Raw genomic sequence first — 23,449 nt, 5'->3', positions numbered from 1 at the left:
TATGGTCATTTTGCGTAAAATCGTGACCCCTTACTTTACGGAAAAATTTGTATTTACTCCGAAAAAATGCACTTATTGCGTTAAAAACTTGCAGACAACATCAATAAAGAAATAGCCTGTTACCGTACACAAAAACTGGTAACATTATTAACAAAGGAAAAATCGAAAACAATTTCGTTAAATTCTTGCAGATTCCCAACCACGCAATTATTTATTGAATTTTGCAATTCGAATTTTCTGTAAATTACAAATGTAGCCGAAATTGTTTATAACGACTTATACGAAACCCCCGAGGTAATTTTTGCCATTTATTCCATATTGTTTATAACGACATAACGCTTATAGCAACCAAATTCGCCTGTCCTTATCAGCGTATCCAAACAATATCAAGAAAGAGTATAAACGAACAAATACCGATCTATATACACGAATACAGATAAAAACTTTAAGTGTACCTGCACCACATCCCAACCTGAATCCTTGACAACAATATTCGCACTAGTGGCACTAAACTGGAAAGGAGAAAACCACAAAAAAAAAAAAAAAAGAAAATACTTCAGGACCCATGAGAGAGAGCAAGCAACTACCCACACCTACACTCGTGGGTAAGAAAAACTAATAAAATTCAAAAGAAATTCTGAATGTAATATCATCAGAAAATAAGAATGTACTCTGTTTTTATAGGTTTACCGTTTTTGTAGTTGAAAGAAATCGATTATATAATATTTAATACCGTGTCATTTTTTTTTGAAAATTGAGTGTAAATATGTAAACTGAAAAAATGGTTTGGCTAAAACCAATCATGTAAATCAATAGATGGCGCTATCCGGGTGTCATTGCCAGTGTTACCAACCGTTTATCAAAAACAAGTGAACGGAGCAGTATAGTCGGACGGGGCCGACCATACGATACCCTACACAACTACCACGTAACTCTAACTTTCTGCGGATTTTTATTCCGAGCCTGGGCAATATTTCTCGAATTTGCACCCTCTTTTCCGATTAGAGTTCAAAAGCGCCACTTGCTTACAATGACATATTTTCCGAATATTATTAATATTCAGTACAGACGCCCCTCTAATTACTTGTCCAGATTCCCTTCGGTTTACAATTGTGACCTATAGATCGTCTCGAAAAAAAACCAACAAAAAAAATTTCGCTCCACTTCATCCCGAGTTGTTATCTGATCATCACCGAAAATTGTAGGCGTTGTCCTTGACCATAACTGGAACCTCATGGAAAATTTCAAAGCGATCAGTGCTATATTTCCGCCCTCTAGTGTGGTTATGGGTTACTAAATAATATCTGAATACATAAGCACCTGTAAATATGTAAGTGTAACTCCCACATCCGAGTACATACCACAATATAATTGGTATCAATTTAAAGGTCAACCACTCCCCTTGGATATACTATCCACTTCCCGGCTCTATGTCTTTCAGGAGTAAATATATACGCCATAGAATACAAATTTTGTCATTTTTAACACAAAGCATAAGCATACCTGTTTTTCTTTATCAAAACAGGTATGCTTATTCTTTGGACCAATCCCCTTCTCCATATAAAAATTCGAGATGTTTGGGCCATAATTGCGGCCTCTAGAGCGACCAGAAAAATCGACAAAAATTAAATATTTGGTCCATTTCATCCCCTAAATATTATCCGATCTTTACCAAAAACAATAGGGTCCATAACTGTGGGCTGTATCGTGTTTTCAAAATATAATGGACAGACGGACGGACACACATGTCTAGATCGACCCAGCTAGTCGAGATAAGACGATCGGTATACTTAAAGGTGGGTCTAGGACCAATATTTCGCGGCGTTACAAAGTCTTGGGGCTGCACAAAGTAATAATACCCTGGCAACATAGTTGTGTAGGGTATAATAAGAGACAATATGTAATTTGAAGCCAATTTTCGGCATAATTTCCATAACCGACAAAACAAACAGAAGAATTTTTTGTTTTTATTAAAAAAAACTAAAATAAAAATAAAATAAATAAATAAAATAATATAAAATTTAATATAAAAATAATATAAATGAACAATTCCAAGAAAATTTATTATGTTAATTTAAATTTACAAATGTTGAATTGATTTCAATTTAAAATTACAAATGTTGAATTGATGACTTAAAAAAAAGTAAAATATTGTAAGTCGGTGTTGCCGACCCTCAACCTATAGCTTGCGGAGTTCTACGGAATTATATACACAGGTTTTTTCGCTTTATATGAGATATATGTTTTTAGAAAAGGGTTGACCACCTGTGGAAAGGTACCCTATACCCTATCTTTAGACCCCATTTTCGCATTTAAATCGATTATTCAATTCGCTTCAGATTAAATGTACAGGTTTGTAAAATGTGACCCTTTGTGGGAGGTACTCTTACTTACTCTTTAGCTCCTTGAATCGTAAACAATATAAAAACGAGATTTCTGACCTCCAAATCAACTACAAAAATGTCTCCCATCTATATACAATAATACATTTTGAAGATTATGAAGAATTGTTGGATCCGTACCATAAATTTTCTTGAATTTTCGATCCCTTGTGGTATCTTGTGGTGGATATTGTGGTATTTAGTGTACAGTTCAAGAAAATATAGACGAGCAAAAAAGTAAACAAATGTATAAAGCCTTTGGGTTACCAGCAAAAAAATCGTCACGCCACAAATCAAAAACTTTACTTGTGGCGGATTTGTATTTTGGGTTCTTAATATAATCGCCAAGTGCTTTCTTCCCCAAAGGGAATTTTCAACCCTCCAAAATTTTATTGCACAGTGTAGAGTACCTTGTGTATATATCCAAAGTGCTAAGGGTATCCGTTCTATTTTAATGGTTTATATAGTGTTTGATACTTCCAAAAATAATTATTTCGAAACAATACAGAATTTAAAAGAAGTTATATTTAAATAATATGTAAATTATCATTGGAATATTTAACACTTTATTTCTTTTTTTATTCTTTTTTGTTCTGTTTCATAATTAACAGCGTAAAATTTTACAGTAGATGACAAGTAATGACAATTGACAGCAATGAAGTTAATTTGCGTGGTTATTGCCGCAACGTAATTTTATGCTAACTCGCGTATAACCTGACATCGGGTCATTTATAAGTTTTGGCCTCCGTTGGCAAATAGCCAGCCAAAGCAAATTAAACGTTTTGTTTTATGAATGGAAATTTGCAAACATGCATGTATGTGTGTGCATGCACTGTTGTTGTTGTATGTCTTGTTGCTGCTACTACTGGCAAACAATCAACAGACAGCCGACACGCTTAAATATTAGCGAACACGCAATGGAAATTTGTTCGAAGGCATAAAACGGATATTTGTGCAAATTGTTGCACGGACACGCACGCACACCCATACACTCATGGCGTGCACAGCCATTATGTCTGGCGGCATGCAAGCAGGTTATAAATATAAATGAATCAATAAATGTGGCCTAAAGGTGTTGAAAGTGTCTGGGCTTTAAGAATTGAAATGGGAATTAAATGTTGTTCAATGGTACGTATGATTAACGAATAATAGCGATATTAATCATTCGTTACAACAAAATCATTTACAATAAATGAAAGGTATACAGTTTATATTATAATTAATAAACAGCATATTCATTTCAGTGGGTGAGAAGATTTTGTAGGAGTGGAAATTCAAATTGGGGATGAAAGACATTGGTGGGTATTTGAAAACCCCAAAAGAAAAAATTACCCATAGGTCAAAGTTCGCATATAAGGCGCGATGATGTTTTGCTGACTAGCTAAAATTGTTTTGTAGCTTTTGTGGGTATAAACATGTCATTCTGCAACCTATACTAAATTTTGGTCAGATATAGAGTTGCTTCTTACAATGGGACAAAAATTATGTAAATAAATTTAAAGCAAAATATCGAAATCTAAACAAATTTCATCAGATCTTGTCACATGTTAGGTTACACTTATTTCAGTATGTTTTATGCATTCGGCAACTTTTTGAGTTCTTCAATAACTTATAAATCCAAATTTCATGCAAATCGAAGTATATATAGGGACTTTGGTGCACCATGTACATAAAATCGGACGAAAATATATATGGGAGCTATATCTAAATCTGAACCGATTTTCACGAAATTTAACACACATCGTTTTAGACTTAATTCAATACGCTATGCCATATTTCGTGCAAATCGAAAGATAAATAGGGACTTTGGTGCACTATTTACCTAAAATCGGACGAAAATATATAGGGAGCTATATCTAAATCTGAACCGATTTTCACGAAATTTAAGACACATCGTTCTAGACTTAATCCAGTACGCTGTACCAAATTTCGTGCAAATCGAAGGATATATAGAGATTTTCGTGCACTATTTACCTAAAATCGGACGAAAATATATAGGAGCTATATCTAAATCTGAACCGATTTTCACGAAATTTAACACACATCTTTCTAGACTTAATCCAGTACGCTATGCTAAATTTCGTGCAAATCGAAGGATATATAGGGACTTTGGTGCACTATTTACCTAAAATCGGACGAAAATATATATCGGATCATAAATGCGACCCGTACTTTGTTAACAAAAATACATAGACGGACGGACGGACAGACAGACGGACATGCAATCGATTCTATGCATATTCTCAAAAGGAACCATGTGTCTATCTCGTTTCCTTTTGCCTGTTACAAACATATCCACAAAGACATAATACCCTGTACCACAGTGTGGTGAAGGGTATAATAAGAACCCTAAACGTGAACCAGTACAACTCAAATTCCAACTTGACCTCCTTGCAGACAAAAGACAACTCTATGCAAATTCGTTTAGAGGCTAGAGTAATTACAACAGTCGGACATGCATAAATCGTCATAGAATTTTACGCTGATCAAGAATATGTATTTATCGGATCGGAAATTATTATTTCGATGAGTTATAAACGGAAAAACAAACTTATGGTGGAGGGTATAAAAACCCGGCTCATATGCATATCATTAGAAAACAAATAAACAAACCCGCTAAATTTATGGAACCAGACTATTATCGGTTTATTGCGCTGTTCAACATTTAGAAACCCGATTATTTCAAATTATTAACAAATTCGGGTTGTTGATGGCATAAACAACAAGCTAGCATTACAAAAATTATATACATTGAATAAAAAAATGCTTAGAGAAACAATCGTTCATGTAACATGTTCCGAGAGTTTTTGAATTCCCATACTTTTTTAAATTCCCATGTTGTGCAAAATGGTGTGCTCAATTTCGAGCGAAAGTGCGGCTCGAAAGCATAGCTGTGTTCAATATGTTACGAAATGTGTTCAATAAAAAAACATATGTTTCATTGGTATTTGCAATTTGTTTACCAACAAAATTAAGAAAAATATGCCTACTGGCTTATTAATTGCCCTGGTTTCTACCAGAAATAGTCTAATGATACTGGAACGTGTTACAATAAGCATTTATGGATATTTTGAGAGAAGTGGGTCCTTTCATACACAAGGGTGCCATTCCTCCAGTTAGCAGGTACCATAAGATTTCTGGCTGTTGGTGGGTTTCAGAGGGTAGTGGCAAATGATTTAAATATAAATGTTGATCTCACAACAATGTGTAAAATATTGTGGAGGGTAATGAAAGTCCTGGAAGACAAGGTGTGTGCAAGCTGCGGACAGCTGCAGACCAGGATCCAGCCATGATGCTTTTATTTGGCATATGAATGCAGCTAGGCAGCATTAACAAAAGAGAAAATGGCATGCAAAATAGGTGGCATCTAGGAACAGTGGTTACGCTTTAGACAAAAATTTTGCCCTATAAACAAGTGGAGCAACATCGATATAATAAATTGCACACATCTGCAAGAAACATTATTAAAAGGACTATTGGAAATCTTAAAAGTAGATTTTTTATAGATTCTATTTTTATTTTAATAATATGGTGTTTGAGTTGCCAGATTGATCTAAAAAATGTTACGCGCTGTTTTTGATAAAAGGAGCCCTTTTTATTTTCTTTAATTTTACTATGAAAACTAATGTAAATACTGTATTTTTTAAATACATTTTGGTAAAACACGTTAAATATTACTTCAGCGTTCTTTTTCAACTTGTATGTGCTCAGAAAAACACGTACGATCTCATTTCGTTTTCAATCCACAAGGCAATATGTGCTCGAATTATATTCCCAATATTTTTTTGGAATTCGGAATGGAGCACACCAAATTTGGGAAAATGTTTCACATTTGAGCAAACTCGAAATGCAGCACATGGGCGAATAAAGCTTTTTTAATGATAAATATATGAATTTTAATTAATAGCCTATAAATAAATCTAGCAGCCCTCGCATACACTCAACCTTATGATGAATGGTATTCGTTTCAATTCTCCCACCACGTAATACATTGAAATCAAGTATTCCTATAATTGTTCAATATTTCATGTAATTCAATGGATTCGAATCGACATATTAATCAGATGTTACAGAATCCCATGTGTTTTACACTTGTGCTTTACAGGTTTATTACCAATGAAGTCCGTACTGTAATTCAATGTTTTCATTTTACACATTGTTTGTTTTAATAGCCAATTCATTTGTTTTCGAATTGTTTTCCATTTTTTTTTTGTTTCTGTTTTCTTTTTCATACTTACCATTTGCATCTTTGGCTTCGAGCCCCTCTGCCTCAATGACCACCACCGACAGGACGATAACTTTTGGTTTATCCTCAGCCGTGGCATGCAACAGTCGATAATGACGATCTGGACTCATGCCAAATGCTCGTTGTGCATGCAAATACATTTCATCTTTATAATGGGTGAACTGAAAATTAAAAAAAGGCAAATAAATAAATGATTGTTGGTAGTTTACGTGGTTGTCGACTCGTCCATCTGTGAAAACGAAGAGGAGGAAGAGGAGATAGTTCAACAAGTGCGTTAGAACTTCAACTAACTAATACGAAGGTAGAAATAAATAACTATCTAACACGACGAATCAACAAACGTAGGACGCAGAACCATTGGTTTTGGAAATTTGGAACGGGTAGATTAAGAAATAAAAAGAAAACGACTACAAGGATGGAACTAGTATAGTGTGTATGCCGTTGGTGCGTAGCGCTGATATAAGTAAAGTATTCTGTAACTTCGTATCAAAAAAAAAAAAAAACTAAATTTAATACAACTTTAATTAATATCTTAAAACTACCTAAGTTAAAAAAGGACTAAATTACAGCCACATAGGTTAAATGAGAATAAAACCAGTAAGGAAAGTAGTAAAGTCGGACTGGGCCGACTATATGATACCCTTCACCACTTTGGGGATATTCTACATATGTATCTTTACAGATGTCGTTTTTTTGAAGGAACATTGACATGAAATTGAACGAACTTAAAAATACGATCTTTATATAAAAGTAAACCGACTAACATCAATCCTTACACATGCCATTCTGCAATCTATTCCATACTTTGTGAAACTTCACTGTTTATGCTTCACTGTTTAAAATGTAATATCAATCAAGCAAGCAATGAACCAATTTCAAGAAAACTTGACACATGAAAGGTTATAGTAACTTCAGTACATTGTACAAAATTGTGTGCTGGTCGGCCATTCTTTGGTTCTTTAGTGCAAAATTTACATTAAATCGGACAAAAATATATATTGGAGCTATATCTAAATCTGAACCGATTTTAACACATCATTCTGGATCCAATTCAGTACCCTATGGCAACCTTCGTGCAAATCGAAAGATATATAGGGACTTTGGAGACCCATTTACCTTAAATCGGACGAAAATATATATGGGAGCTATATATAAATCTGAACCGATTTCCTCGAAACTTGGCACACGTCATTCTTGACCTAATTCAGCACTTTATGCCAAACTTCGTGCAAATCGAACGATATATAGGGACTTTGGAGAGCGATTTACCTTAAATCGGACGAAAATATATATGGAAGCTATATCTAAATCTGGACCGATTTTTACGAAACTTTGCACACATTATTCTGGACATAATTCAGTACTCTATGCCAAGTTTCTTGCAAATCGAAAGATATATAAGGACTTTGGTGCACCATTTACCTTAAATCGTACGAAAATATATATGGGAGCTATATATAAATCTGAACCGATTTCCTCGAAACTTGGCACACGTCATTCTTGACCTAATTCAGTACTTTATGTCAAATTTCATGCAAATCGAATGATATGTAGGGACTTTGGTGCACAATTTACCTCAAATCGGACGAAACTATATATGGGAGCTCTATCTAAATCTGAACCGATTTTCTCGAAATTTGGCACAAATCATTCTGGACCAAATTCAGTACTCTGTGCCAAATTTCGTGCCAATCGAGAGATATAGACGGACTTTGGTGCCCCATTTACCTTAAATCGGACTAATATATATGGGAGCTATATCTAAATCTGAACCGATTTTCCCAATTTCAATAGGGTTTGTCCTTGGGCCAAATAAGTGACTTGTGCCAAATTTCATCCAAATCGAATCATAAATGCGACCTGTACTTTGTTTACAATTTAACAACTACAGACGGACGGACATGCATAAATCGACTCAGAAAGTGATTCTATGCATATTCTCAAAAGGAACCATGTGTCTATCTCGTTTCCTTTTGTCTGTTACAAACATATGCACAAAGACATAATACCCTGTACCACAGTGTGGTGAAGGGTATAAATATTCAGGGAGAAGACACGTTGTACTCTAAAGAAATCCGAAATGTAAAGAAAATTTGGTAAGAAAATTCGGCCAGAATCTTTAAAAAAAGTTTGACGCTTCATATGTTGGGAATATATTTATATGCGGAAAAATAAATCGATTATTTTTTCGGCAGATGGCTGCATTAATAGATTTCTCGTAAAGTATCGATCATTCTACAGTTTTTCTTTAGCAAAAATGAAAATGCAAGCCAAGCGGTTAAAATTGTGAATTGTGTTTATGATTCCGATACTTTAACAGCCAATTATGTGCAATTTTGGTTCAGGAATTTTTGATGTTAAAAATGCAGCTCGCATAGGTAGGCCGGACGTCGAAATGATCGAGAAATGCCTTTAAAAATGGCAACAAAATGGTGCATATTTGGCTAAAATCGGACATTCGAAGCATGTTCTATTATGAGCCTGGTTAATATTTCGCGATATTTGCACCCTATTGATCGATTACAGGACAACAGCTCCATTTTCTAACACTGGCATATTTTTCGAGGTGAATATTTATGCCTTAAATTAAAAATTTGGGTAGTTTAGGTTTCGGTTCATTTGACCTTCAGAATATTGGCCGATCATCATCTGAACAGCCGTTCTAAGTATTTGGTCAGATCCAGATGTTCAGATGTTTTTCATATAATAATGGCCTCTATAGAAAACCAGACAAAAATAATGTTTTCCATTCATTGCATCATCTCAACATCCCACTAACTATTAACCGATCTTCATAAAAACAGGCATGCTTATTTTTTGGCCAGACTCCTTTTCTGGTGTTTGTGACATAACAGTGGCCTACAGAGCGACCGGAAAAAAAAACAAAAATAATGTTGTTGGTCCATTTCATCTCCTAAATATAAATAATGCTATTGGGGCTGCACAAAGCTATAATACCTTGACAACATTGTTGTGTAGGGTCTACATTGAAATCTCCTCCTCTGAGAACCTTAAGTGACATATGGGAGCTATCAAAAAATTGAGCCGAATTCGATCATTGAAGGAAGGGGAATTTTCAGCCAGTCGGTTGAAAAATGTGCCAAAAATCCAAAAATACTTAATATTTGGGTGTAATGTTATTCTGGGGTTATACCAAAACGTAAACATATACATCCCATTTTCAATACCAAACATCCTAGGAGTCATAACAATGTATATGCTAAAGATCAAAGATTTATCTTGCGAGCTTTATTGTGATTTCATCAGACGAACCTTTTTTGGAGGAGTTGCAAAATGGAATGATCTGTTGCAAGTGAAGAACATAACAAGGTAAACGTTTTCAAAGTACCAAAATTTAAGTTAGGCCTTTCAATATACCGAAATTTGGTCGGGTCAATTATTCGTGGGCTACTTCAAAAATGTATCATGCGACTAATTCCTTCAAAATACCGAAAGGGAGGATTTCAAAAAAATTGGAGCCTTTTGATCATTTTCTGTCAGAACATAAAATGTCAAAAAAAAAACATGCCGAATGAATAATTATACTCGGACCATAAAAATGGGATAAATCTCTTATAGGTGTTATGTCAAATTATGGACTTCTATTGAATATATTCGAAGAGAAGGCTTACAGTGGGGCGAGTACAAATTGGCATTCCGACGGGGATTTAATAATGGGCCAAACAATACCTGTCAGTCCAGCTGATTACAAATAATATATAATGGCTTCCAAAAGGTTGTTCGATGTTCGATACCGTTATCCAACCAAATTACTATACTACTGCAAAACTTATTTGATACATTATAAAAACTTATTTGACACATCGACGCCTTCGAAGAATAGTCTGCTAAGTCTGAAAAGTGAGTTTTTCAGCAGAAGCTCTCAAAGTATGGACGTTTCTTAAATGTTACGTGCCATGCTAAGTATATTTTTGCTTATAACTTTGGTTTGGCATCGGCCAATCCAAACCAAAATTTCAGAGAATTTAAATTAAGGACCGTAGTATCTAAAAACGTTAAGAACTTTAAAACATGTTAAGTCGACCTAGCACACTATGGTTCGGAGGCGTCGACATTATAAAAACCTATTTGATACATTATAAATTTTCTCCATGTGCTGATCCATCCTAATTATAACAGTTTTATTCTTGTGGTGGTTTTGAAATTATTTCCAATTCCAATATGAAAAAATGAAAACCAATATTGATTTCACAAGTTACTATTATGAAAGAAAAGCCAATTAATTATTTTCAATAAATTGGTAATTTTGGCATTGTTACCTAGCTCTCTCTCTCCCCCTTCTCTCTCTTTTCAAAACCACTTCTTCTCTCAATTATTTCTTCTGTTCTTATAATTTAGAGTTATACAACAATGAAATTTAACCAGGAACGAGAATGTACATAATGGAAATGTCTATATATAAATGGAAAAGTATTTTTCCTTAGATACACATCTCTATTACAAACTGTCAATGGGGCAAGTGGTGGGTGGCTGTTGGTCGGGTGGAGATGCTGTTTCCTTTTAAAGACAAGAAAAGTAAAAATAATATAATAGTAATAATTAGTTTCCATTTCAAGGTGAAGCGAAGAAAGAAGGGCGGGGAATGAAATTGGCAGCCCAAGGATGTGGTTATGGCATTATCACTATCATATTCTTCTTTTGCTTGCCATTGAACAAAACACACACACGCACGCACACACATTACCACCATTTCATACATAACCTTATCAGTTTACCTTGATGGCAGCCATAATAATGTTTACTTTTAATAATGTTATAAGCTGTTTTCTTTTTGAATTAACTCGGATGTTTTCTTTGTCGTTTTTCGTTATTGCTTCTTACCTGTCCACCGGGTGCTGATGCACCCACAGTATTGGCAATGGTATTCAATACTTCCAAATATAGCTTTTCTTTTTGCTCTTGACTTTCGATAGAATCTTCAGCAATTTTTGGCGGCTCACGTTCCTGCTCATGAAGTGATTCGGCACGTGCCTCAGCGGCACGCGTTGCCGACATACGGCGGTTTTCCCGTTTCCATCCCAGCGATGTGAAATTTTCAAAATAGGAGCCATCGGTTTCTTGAACGCTGTAATGTTAAAAGAAAAATTTGACATTTATTTTTGAGATTATGGCAATTTTTTACAAATTACGTATATTGATAGTGGTAATTATGGTTGTGTACCCATCTGTTTTTATACCCTTCACCACACTGTGGTACAGGGTATTATGTCTTTGTGCATATGTTTGTAACATGCAAAAATAATCGAGATAGACCCATGGTTCCTTTCAGGAATATGCATAGAATCACTTTCTGAGTCGATTTATGCATGTCCGTCCGTCTGTTGGTGTTAAATTGTAAACAAAGTACAGGTCGCATTTATGATCCGAATTGGATGAAATTTGGCACAGCTCACTTGTTTGGCCCAAGGACGAACCCTATTGAAATTGGGAAAAATCGGTTCCGATTTAGTTATAGCTCCCATATATATTTTCGTTTGATTTAAGGTAAATGGTGCACCAAAGTCCCTATATATCTTTCGATTTGCACGAAATTTGGCACAGCGTAATGAATAAGGTCTAGAATGATGTGTGCAAAGTTTCGTGAAAATCGGTTCAGATTTAAATATAGCTCCCATATATAGCTTCGACCGATTTTAGGTAAATAGTCCACGAAAGTTCCTAGAATGATGTCTGCCAAGTTTCGTGAAAATCGGTTCAGATTTAGATATAGCACCCATATTTATCTTCGTCCGATTTAAGGTAAATGGTGCACCAAAGTCCCTATATATCTTTCGATTTGCACGAAAATTGGCACAGCGTACTAAATTAAGTCTATAATGATGTGTGCAAAGTTTCGTGACTATCGGCTCCGATTTAGATATAGCTCCCATATATAGTTTCGCCCGATTTTAGGTAATTGGTCCACCAAAGTCCCTGGAAATCTTTTAATTTGAACGAATTTTGGCATAGCGTACGGAATTAAGTCTAGAATTATGTGTGCAAAGTTTCGTGAACATCGGTTCAGATTTAGATATAGCTCCCATATATATTTTCGTCTGATTTTATGTAACTGGTGCACCAAAGTCCCTATATACCTTTCGATTTGCATGAATTTTGGTATACGGCACTAAATTAAGTTGTTGCTAAGCTTCGTGAAAAGATCCATAGCTAGGCCGATTGACACAACGTACTGGCGTAATATAAATTAGTCTCTGGCAAGTTTCCCGAAATCGGTTCAGATATAGATATATAACAAAAACCTGTCGTCTGTTAGGATACATATGTAGAATATACCCAAGGTGGTGAAGGGTATCATATAGTCGGCCCAGTCTGACTTTACTACTGTCCTTACTGGTTTATGTTAACAACGTATCTTGCAATATATACAGTTTACATTTCAGAACTCTTGTTACATTTATTAATATAAATAATAAAAATCACCCCAATAAAAATTAAGAGAGCACAAAAGTACCCTTGACCACAAATGTGGCGAGAAATATATATATTGCTTATTTTATGATTCACAATATAAACATACCACAAACAATCGTATCTATTTAATACGGCAATAATGCCAGTGATAGCAATGAAATCACTGTGGAGAGTCATAGCAGTTTGCCTTTTGCTTATCAACCAAACCACTGCTCGACACGGAGATCAATTTTATTTTGTCGACGAAACTGCCTCACGTGGTGGACATCGAATATATATATTATATTTTGTAGATATAAAAATAAAATATAGCTACGATGAGTCCAAGACAGCTTGTTCACGATTGTATATGACAAATAATCCACTGCTGACAACAGATTTTGTAAAATCGATTATGAATGAGGGTATGAAGTTAATTTTACTTTATATAAAATTAAAAAAAAATGTATTTGGTTTCAGAGTTATGGTTTCCTTGGACTCCATTCACAGCCGATGTTATGACAATTTATCGCAAGGGACTTAAACAAATTAAAGGCCGAGAAATGGAGCAGCGACAATTGGGCTATGTGTGTGCAACAGAATTAAAGGGATCAGTTGTAAGCTATCTGAATGGTTCATCAGTGGAATATAATTATATACCGGAATATTGTTATCCCCAAACGAAGTTGGACAGTGCAGATGTCACTTCACTAGATACTGTGGCTTGTATTCTAGTGTATTCGAAAAATAATTTAAAATAATTATTAAAAATTAGTTATTATTATATTGACATAGTTATATATGTCAATGAATGAGGTGTCATTGAAAACAAATAATTAAAAAAAACAAATTCGACTATGGACTTATATTAAATTGAAAATAATATTTTCCCTAAATAAACCGAAATACAACATTGCATACACTCTGGATGCAAAATTCTGCTTTATATAAGAAGTGAAGACAGGTTTTATAGACGATGTGAAGATCAATGAGTAATCACAGACGCGCTGAATGTCAATGATTTATCATAATTGAGCTGAGAATGGCTTTTATACAGGGTTGCTCATATTTGACTGACCCATGTTTTTTTTTTAACCAAAGAAAAAAAAAATTGGCGATTGGCAATGTTAATCATTTAATTTGTTCCAAGTAGATTTGTTTACATAAATTTTTGAATATGATATCTCTCAAATCGCCGCCTCTGGCGTTGATGACGTATTGTGCCCTGTTTGCTGCATTTTCCATCGTTTTTGCCAACATTTCGGCCGGAATAGCGGCTATTTCTTTACGAATGTTGTCCTTGAGCTCTTCTACGGTCCTTGGCTTGTTAACGTAAACCTTTCACTTCAAATATCCCCACAAGAAGAAGTCAGGCGGCGTCAAATCGAGCGAACGCGGTGGCCAGTCCAAATCACCACTTTTCGACATCAAACGGCCCGGAAACAACTTCTTCAGAAAATCGATTGTTATGCGACTTGTGTGCGGTGGAGCGCCGTCTTATTGAAATCAGAACAGCCTCATACGCTTTCGACGAATAATTGGCATCACAAAATTGGTCATCATGTCGCGCTAACGCTCCTGATTGATGGTAACAGAATGGCCATTTTCATTTTGGAAGAAAAACAGCCCAATGACCGTTTTCGCACTAACGCCGCTCCAAACTGTGACTTTTTCGTCATGAAGAGGCACTTCTTGAATCACCTGAGGATTTTCAGTGGCGTAAAACGGCAATTTTGCTTATTTACGGTCCCATTCAATGTGAAATGGGCATTATCGGACATGATAATTTTGTTCCAAAATTGCTCGTCATCTTCGGCCATTTCTTAGAAGGCGCACTTCTCACATTTTTTAATGTTTTAAAAGCACGTTGAGTTTTCACAATTGACTTCTTCTGTTGAATGTAAATGTCAACTATTTCAGAGCGCTCGCGTGGCGTGTATTGGTTCATGGTAAAAATCTGCTTGGACTGACGCTTCAAACGCGGTATGTCATTAAGCGATGTGACATCTCTGTCAAAAGTTATGGCGTTGCCAGATGGGTCCGTCGAATATGGACAACCCTGAAGGTCAAAGGGCTTTTGAACGACCAGAGAGTCGATATGGACTATTTGAAGAGTTAGGGTACCTACGTAATTGAGCTGAAGAACCACAAGTTCTATAGATGGTCTAGACGAGCTGAAGACAATGAAGTCTTTGTGATTGATCTTTAAGAGGAAGGACCTGTAATTCTATATGGACTCCGAGTATATAAGATTCAGGATGTGTATATGGACGAAAACTAAAGCTTCGCAGGACACATTAATTGTAATTTTTTATAAATCAATAAAGAAAATCTAAAAAAAAATAAAACAATAATTAGGTACGGAGTCTACGTTGGCTGACTAACGTGTCAAATGCTTTTTTTAGACGAGCCGGAGCGGAAATTTTAAGAGTTTTTATCGGTTGAATGTAGAGAGTCGAAGCAGAAAACAATGAATTCTGCGGATATTTTACCAGTTAGCTATGATAATTGACGCGCACGTTGCACAAATATCAATTTTTTGATAATTATTACGAAATTAAAAAAAAAAATTAAGATAGAGGGACTAAAAAATATTTAAATGAATATTTTTCGAAATCTACGCAGTTTGGGTATATGGCGTCTTTTATCAATATTTCTGATATAAATGTGAGGAATATTTTTGTCTAATACCTTATTTCTCAGTCGACTCTCCGAAGGAGTTTTTTCGCTTCACTTATCCAGACATGATTGAAAACTCAATTAAAACGGATTTATACGGGTCAGAATATTTTACAAATAAAAAATATAAAAACTCATTTTCAACAAATTTTATATTTCATTATGAGTCTCAAAAACAAACTATATATTTAAGCTTTCGAAAATGAGAAAAACCAAAATATCGGTTAAAAATGGATGACTTATACACATTTCTGTATTGATTCTATGCATATTCTATAAAGGAACTATGGGTCTATCTCGTTTCCTTTTGTCTGTTACAAACATAATATGGAAACGGGATTGTCTTTTTATGCGTATTTTTTCACATTTGAACCACTGTAACTCACCCAATCCTCAACCGATTTAAATATATGTATCTCGTTTGAAAGGAAAAATTCAACTCATCGAAAGAAAAAAGAACCAGTGAGCGGAGCAGTATAGTCGGACGGGCCGATCACATGAAACCCTATACAACTTCCACAAAACTATAATTTCTGCGGTTCTATATCGAGCCTGGGCCTGGGCAACAGCTCCACGTTCTAACGCTGGCATATTTTCCAAATCTTGTTTTCCCGAGGTGAATATTTAATCCATAAAATAAAACTGTGGTCACTTTAGGTTGTAGTTGATTTGACCCCTTTTTTTCGAAATATTGACCGATCATCATGGTCAATATTTCGAAAAAAAATATGTGATATTCTGCATATAACAATGGCCTCTAGAGCGATTAGAAAATCTTACAAAAATAAAGATTTTGATTTATTGCACCCTAAGCACCATCTCAACATCACCGAAAATTATAGGCATCGTCATTGACCATAATCGGAACTTCATGTAAAATTTCAAAGCAATCACCCGCCCTCCTGTGGGTTAAAAGTAACACTAACCTGTGATCGGAGCAGTATAGTCGGACGGGGCTGACCATACGATACCCTACACAACTTCCATGCAAATCTAACTTTCTGTGGTTCTATATTCTGAGATTGGGAAATATTTCGCGATATTTGCACAATTTTGACTGGCTAGAGGTCAGCAAATTTTACTAATTATCTGTACAGCCCGTCTGATTACTTGTGCAGATTCTCTTCGCCGTGGGTTGTGATGTTGGCTTTCGACTCGAAAAGTAGAAATAATTAAGTTATCGGTCCACTTCATCCCAAAATTATTATCTGATCATCACCTAACATTTTAGGTTTTGTCCTTGACCATAACTGGAACCTCATGGAACATTTCAAAGCGCTCAGCGCTATAATTCCGCCCTCCAGTATGGTAATAGGTTACTAAATAATATATGAATACGCAAGAACCTGTAAATATTTAAGTGTAACTCCCGCATCCGAGTACCTACGACAATATAATTGGTATTAATTTAAAGGTCAACCACACCTCTTATATACTAGCAACTTCTCGGGTCTATGTCCTTCAGTGGTAAATATATACGCTATAGAATACAAATTTTGTAATTTTTCACACAAAAGTTAGGGTCAATTTGACCCGCTAAATATTGACCGATCTTTATCAAAATAGGCATGCTTATTCTTTGGCCCGATCCCCTTCTCCATGCAAAAATTCGCTGTGTTTGGGAAATAATTGCTGCCTCTGTAGTGACTAGAAAAGTTTTTGGTCCATTTCATCCCCTAAATATTAACCGATCTTTTAAAAAAACACCTCCTACATGTTATTCGCGTTTCAAATTGAAAATCTTTGAGACCACGTTTTCTATACATTTACAGTTATAAAACTAAATTTCGAAGAGACCCAGAAAACTCAAAGGTATTTTCGTGTTCCAGGGACTCCAACTAAACAGAATCGGTACATTAGAACCCCTGAATATTTTTCCAAATTGAAAATCTATGAACCACGTTTTGCTATACATTTACCGTTATAAAACTAAATTTCGAAGTGACCCAGAAAACCCAAAGGTATTTTCGTATTCCAGGGACTCCAACTAAAAAGAATCGGTACATTAGAACCCCTGAATATTTATTTATAAACACGAGCGTCCTTCAAAGTAATTATCTATAATATCTGGGTTTGTAGCCTTCGGAGCATTTGAACTTACCCAGAATTTGAACGTGGATCCACTTCCGGCCATGATAGACGTCTTTTACAAAATGCCAACGGTGGTCTTGGTGACGGCTCTGCCTGTTGGGCCGGTGGATTTCGATGTCGAAATGAACCGCCACGCTGTGGTGGAGCCATAGCTTCTAGGGCACGTGATTGACGACGTGAACTAACTGGTGTATTCGAGGCTGATGATGTTGATGCAGCAGATGTGGTGCTGGTGTTCATGCCCGCAGTCACGCCCGATGAGGGTACAACTTTTGGATAACCTAAAGAAAGGAATAACAAAAACATATTTTTTATTTAATACAGTAGTAAAATTCGCTAAAAAAGTAAAGTGTAAACTTTTATTTTTTATTAACTATGTGTTTTTTATGTTATAATTTTTGAAATATACACAATTTTCACTGTCTCCATCTCTTTGCAGGCAATTCATATTTTTCAAAATTTTTTTTTAATTTTTATAATATACATAATTTCCACTGTCTCCTTATCTTTGCAGGACATTGATATTTTTCAAAATTATTCTCTGCAGAAACGGCTTCATTTCAATAATTAATTTCACTAGAAAAGGAAACATTGCTACAATTAATCTACATGGAAATGTTATTTAAATGAACGAATTATTCTCCAAGAACGCACAAAAAAAAACAAAGGGGTTAATCATGAATTTTTAATTAAAAAAACTTTTCAATCTCCGACACTTGAGAATTCTGACAAGCAACTGTACCCTTTTTCTCTCTGTCCATTATAAATATGCAATGTCGGAAAAATATGTTTTTTTTGTAACCTTTTCAAAAGAACTGAAGGATAACAACAAAAAAGCTAATGGGAAATCATTTAAGTCAACTCTTTCCAATTATTCTAATTGTAAACGGCAAAGGAGATTTGAATCCAAAAGGAAAAAATATCGTTACAGAAGAGGAATTATAAATAAATCACATTGGCAGATAAAGTGAACAGAAGAAATGAAGAGTTGGGCAAATTGAAATGGTTGACTGGTGTGGGTATAATGAAAAATTTATATTACATTTTGAAATGTATTAAGAATAATATGATGTTAAAATATGCATAAATATACTCATGCGCGTTGAGTACATAACCTATCACAACCTTCAAGATTTCGAGGGGTCTTAATAGGCTTTAGATAAATTAAAAAAATGTTTAATTAGAGCTTAAACGGCTAACAATTTTTACATGTTACTACCAAAAAATGTAGTCAAATGTAGAAGGATTATGCTGGCTTACCTTAAAGTAAAATGTGTCACACACACATTCCGACAAACAAATACCAAACTGAATTGATTATTTTTTCTGGAAGATTTTTATAATATTTTGTCTCAATTGGATTTATTGGACCTTAGTTTATCAATAATATTTTTTTCTGAAGACTTCGAAGATCGAACATTATACCAGTGAGCGGAGCAGTATAGTCGGACGGGGCCGACCATATGATACCCTACACAACTTCAACGAAAATCTAACATTCTGTGGTTCTATATATTCTGAGCTTGGATAATATTTCGCGATATTTGCACCCTCTTGACCGACTAGATGTCAACAAATATTTCTAATATTCAGTAGACGAGGGGTGTACTTGTCCAGATTTCGTTCATCGTGGGTTGTGTTGTAATGTTCGGCTTTCAATTGTGGCCTATAGATCGACTCGAAAACAAAAACACAAAAAATAAGTTTTCGGTCCACTTCATCCCAAAATTATTATCTGATCATCACCGAAAATTATAAGCGTTGTCGTTGACCATAACGGGAATCTCATGGAAAATTACAAAACGATCAGCGCTACATTTCCGCCCTCTAGTGTGGTAATGAGTTACTAAGTAATATATAAATACGTATCCACCTGTAAATATTTACGTGTATCTCCCACATCCGAGTTCATACGACAATATAATTGGTATTAATTTAAAGGTCAACCACTCCTCTTCGATACACTGTCAACTTCTCGGGTCTATATCCTTCAGGAGTAAATATATACGCCATAAAATACAAATTTTTAACCCCTACACAACCATTTTGTCATGGTATTAAAGCTTTGTGCAGCCCCAAAAGTTTGTAACGCCGCGAAATATAGGTCCTTGACCCACCTTTAAGTATACCGATCGTCATATATCGACTAGCTGAGTCGATCTAGACATGTGTGTCCGTCCGTCTGTCCATTATAATTTGTAAACACGATACAGGCCATAGTTATGGATCAATCTTCACGAAATTTTGCAGGTAGAATGGGTTCTGGTCCCTATTGTTTTTGGAAAAGATCGGTTAATATTTAAGGGATGAAATAGACCAAAAACTTTATTTTTGTCGATTTTTCTGGTCGCTCCAGAGGCCGCAATTATAGCCCAAACACCACGAATTTTTGTATGGAGAAAGGGGATCGGCCCAATGAATAAGCATGCCTGTTTTGATAAAGATCGGCCAATATTTTGCGGGTCAAATGGACCCTGACTTTGTGGGAAAATGGCAAAATTTGTATTATATGACGTATATATTTGCCCCTGGAGGACCTAGACCCAAGTCCTGTTTTGATAAAGATCGGTCAATATTTAGCGGGTCAAATGGACCCTGACTTTTGTGTGAAAAATGGCAAAATTTGTATTCTATGACGTATATATTTGCCCTGAAGAACATAGATCCGAAAAGTTGATAGTACGTTCAAGGGGAGTGGTTGACCTTTAAATTGATACCAATTATATGGTCATATGTCCTCAGATGTGGGAGTTACAATTAAATATTTACAGGTGCTTACGTATTCAGACATTATTTAGTAACCCATTACCACACTAGACGGCGGAAATATAACGCTGATCGCTTTGAAATTTTCCATGAGATTCCAATTACGGTCAAGGACAACGCCTATAATTTTCGGTGACGATCATATAATAATTTTGGTGTGAAGTGGACCGAAAACTTAACTTTTTGTGGTATTTTTTTGGGTCGATTTATAGGCCGCAATTTCGAAGTATTGCCCAAGCTCAGAATATACAACCACAGAAAGTTAGATTTTCGAGGAAGTTGTGTAGAGTATCATGTGGTTGGCCCCGTCCGACTATACAGCTCCGATCACTAGTTTAAATATAATTTCGTTTTTTTTTTTATAACAAAATTATATTTAAATTTTTTGGCCCAAGGACGGACCCTATTGAAATTGGGACAAATCGGAGTACTGAATTAAGTCTACAATGATGTGTGTTAAGCCTGAAAATTGGTTCAGATTCAAATATAGATCCCATATACATATTCGTACCATTTAATATAAATGGTGCACGAATGTCCATATATGTCTTTCGATTTGCACGAAATTTCGCATAGCGTAATGAATCAGGTCTAGAATGATTTGTGTTAAGTTTCCTGAAAATCGGTTGCGATTTCGATATAGCTCCCATATATATTTTCGTCCGATTTAAGGTAAATGGTGTACCATAGGTCCTATATATCTTTCGATTTGCACGATATTTGGCATTGCCTACTGAATTAAGTCTAGAATGATGTGTGTTAACTTTCGTAAAAATCGGTTAAGTTTTAGATATAGCTCCCATATATATTTTCGTCGGATTTAATGTAAATGGTATACCAAAGTCCCTATATATCTATCGATTTGCACGGAATTCTGCATGGGACACTGAATTAAGTCTAGTCTATGTGTTAATCTCCTGAAAATCGGTTCAGATTCAGATTCAATTTGCGCGAAGTTTGTCATAGCGCAATAAATCTGGTCTAGAAAAAGATGTGTTAAGTTTACTGAAAATCGGCCCAGATATAGCTTCCGTATATAGTTTCGTCCGATTTAATGTAAATGGTGCACCAAATTTGAAAAAAAAGTCTAGAATGATGTGGGTTAAGTTTCAGATTTAGACATAGCTCCTACACATTTTTTCTTCCGATTATATGAGTCTTTATTGTAGAATATAAAGACCCAAAGTTTATAGTTTCGTCCGATTTAAATAAAAGGTGCACAAAAGATCCAAAGACATTAATATTGCCTAACGTTTGCCAAGATTTGTAGGAATCGGTTCCGATTTAGATATATTTCCCATATATAGCTTTGTCCGATTTGAAGTAAATGGTACACCAAAGACTCATAGTTAGTCCGATTGAAACACAATTCTGCACAACTTACTCAAATTAATATAACCTAGCATGTGGAAAATTTTGTTGAAATATTTTCAAATTTGGATAGAGCTACCATATATATATTCTCCCGATTTGACGTAAATGCTGCACTAAACATAAACATGAGGAGATTTATCAGATATTTATCCAAATAATCAACGGGTGTCCGATTGATATTTGCTTTAAATTGGTGTACATAATTTTGTCCCATTGTAAGAAGCAACTCTATATCTGTTTATGGATCCAATTTAACTTTACTGGTCCTTCAAAAATGAGACAGGTGTGAGGATTCATCTGTTGAATTTACCGAATGTGGTTAAGGGTATCATATAGTCGGCCCCGTCCGACTTTACTGCTTTCCTTATTGGTTTAATATAATGTTCTACTTTTTAATTCCTAATTCTAGTCTGATTGTGATTTTTTTAATTCAGCGACCTTTATTATTGTCTTATAATTTATTTATTTTTATTTAATTATACTCTTCATTACTTACCCAATAATGGATTTGTAGCATTCGGATTGCCAATTACAACTCCGCCACTAGGGTAATTACCCATGGTACCCGGTGCGCCAGAACCGGTGCCAACTGTCGGTGCAACAACATTAAAAATATTGCTTGCCGTACTACCCGATCCAATGGCTGGTTGTATATTTGGTGTGGGCAGTGGTGTTGTGCCCATAACTGGATTCTGTGCTTGATTTTCATTGGCATCCTGTTTGGAGAGTGAAAATCGGCGATTTCCCAGACCAAGGCTGCTAATGCCACTGGTGACATACTGTTGCATGGAACTTAAAAAACTCATGTTGACATTTATTTGGCCACACTTTGATGGGTTTGTGGGGGGTGGTGGTGTTGGAATGAGTCACTGTTGTCTAGACAATATTAGCAGCAATGGAATGATGATTAATGTTACCGTTATTGTTGTTGTTGATGTTATTTTTGTTCTTCTTACAGTGAATTGACATAGATATTTACAATGAATATGGGGTGGGGAACAACCGGCTTTATTTCTATTTTCTGTTATTCCCTTTTTAGTCTTTTGAAGTGAAGGATTTTCTTTTGAATGGGTTTTGATTTTTTTGAATTTCGGAATTTGTTGTGCTGAGTAATTGTTGTTGTTTTTTCAGCTCATTTCCATTGTTAGCAGGTAACGAATTTGAATTGAATAGAATTTCTTTGTTTTTTTAATTCAATTAATTTCTCATTATCCTTGTTATTATTGTCGGTCTGTCTATTTATAAAATGTGATCCTTTCCGAGAGAAATTACTTGATGGAAATATTGCGTATGTAAATGTTGTTATTCTGACATATTTATATTCACACGACTCCTTTTTAAAGAAAAAAGCGTTTTGTTGTTGTAGTATGATCTAAGAACACAACTGAATGAATTCCGCCCTTAATGGTGACATATGTAAATGCCAGCTGTGGTGGCTGGATTCCAGTCTATTTTAGCCACAGTAATTAAGGCTTATTGAATTATCATTTATAAGCTCATT

General features: G+C 35.2%; 1 protein-coding gene across 1 annotated transcript in view; it reads right to left on the bottom strand.

The window, feature by feature from the left end:
- LOC133334545 (BAI1-associated protein 3) overlaps nt 1–22,767 on the bottom strand; it is a 44,963-nt gene extending 22,196 nt beyond the window's left edge. The window contains exons 1-4 of the mRNA XM_061542860.1: nt 22,445–22,767; nt 17,819–18,089; nt 11,470–11,713; nt 6,620–6,788 (exon numbers count right to left, since the gene is read on the bottom strand). Of these exons, the coding sequence (XP_061398844.1) occupies nt 6,620–6,788; nt 11,470–11,713; nt 17,819–18,089; nt 22,445–22,754 (994 nt within the window). The 5' untranslated portion in view covers nt 22,755–22,767. The remainder of the gene's footprint in view (nt 1–6,619; nt 6,789–11,469; nt 11,714–17,818; nt 18,090–22,444) is intronic.
- Nucleotides 22,768–23,449: the final 682 nt, after the last annotated feature.

This window comes from Musca vetustissima, unplaced genomic scaffold (genome assembly GCF_032173495.1).
Source record: "Musca vetustissima isolate MV318-11 ecotype Yass unplaced genomic scaffold, APGP_CSIRO_Mvet_v1 utg30942, whole genome shotgun sequence".
NCBI lineage: Eukaryota > Metazoa > Arthropoda > Insecta > Diptera > Muscidae > Musca > Musca vetustissima.
This window is presented reverse-complemented; position numbering and strand designations above follow the sequence as displayed.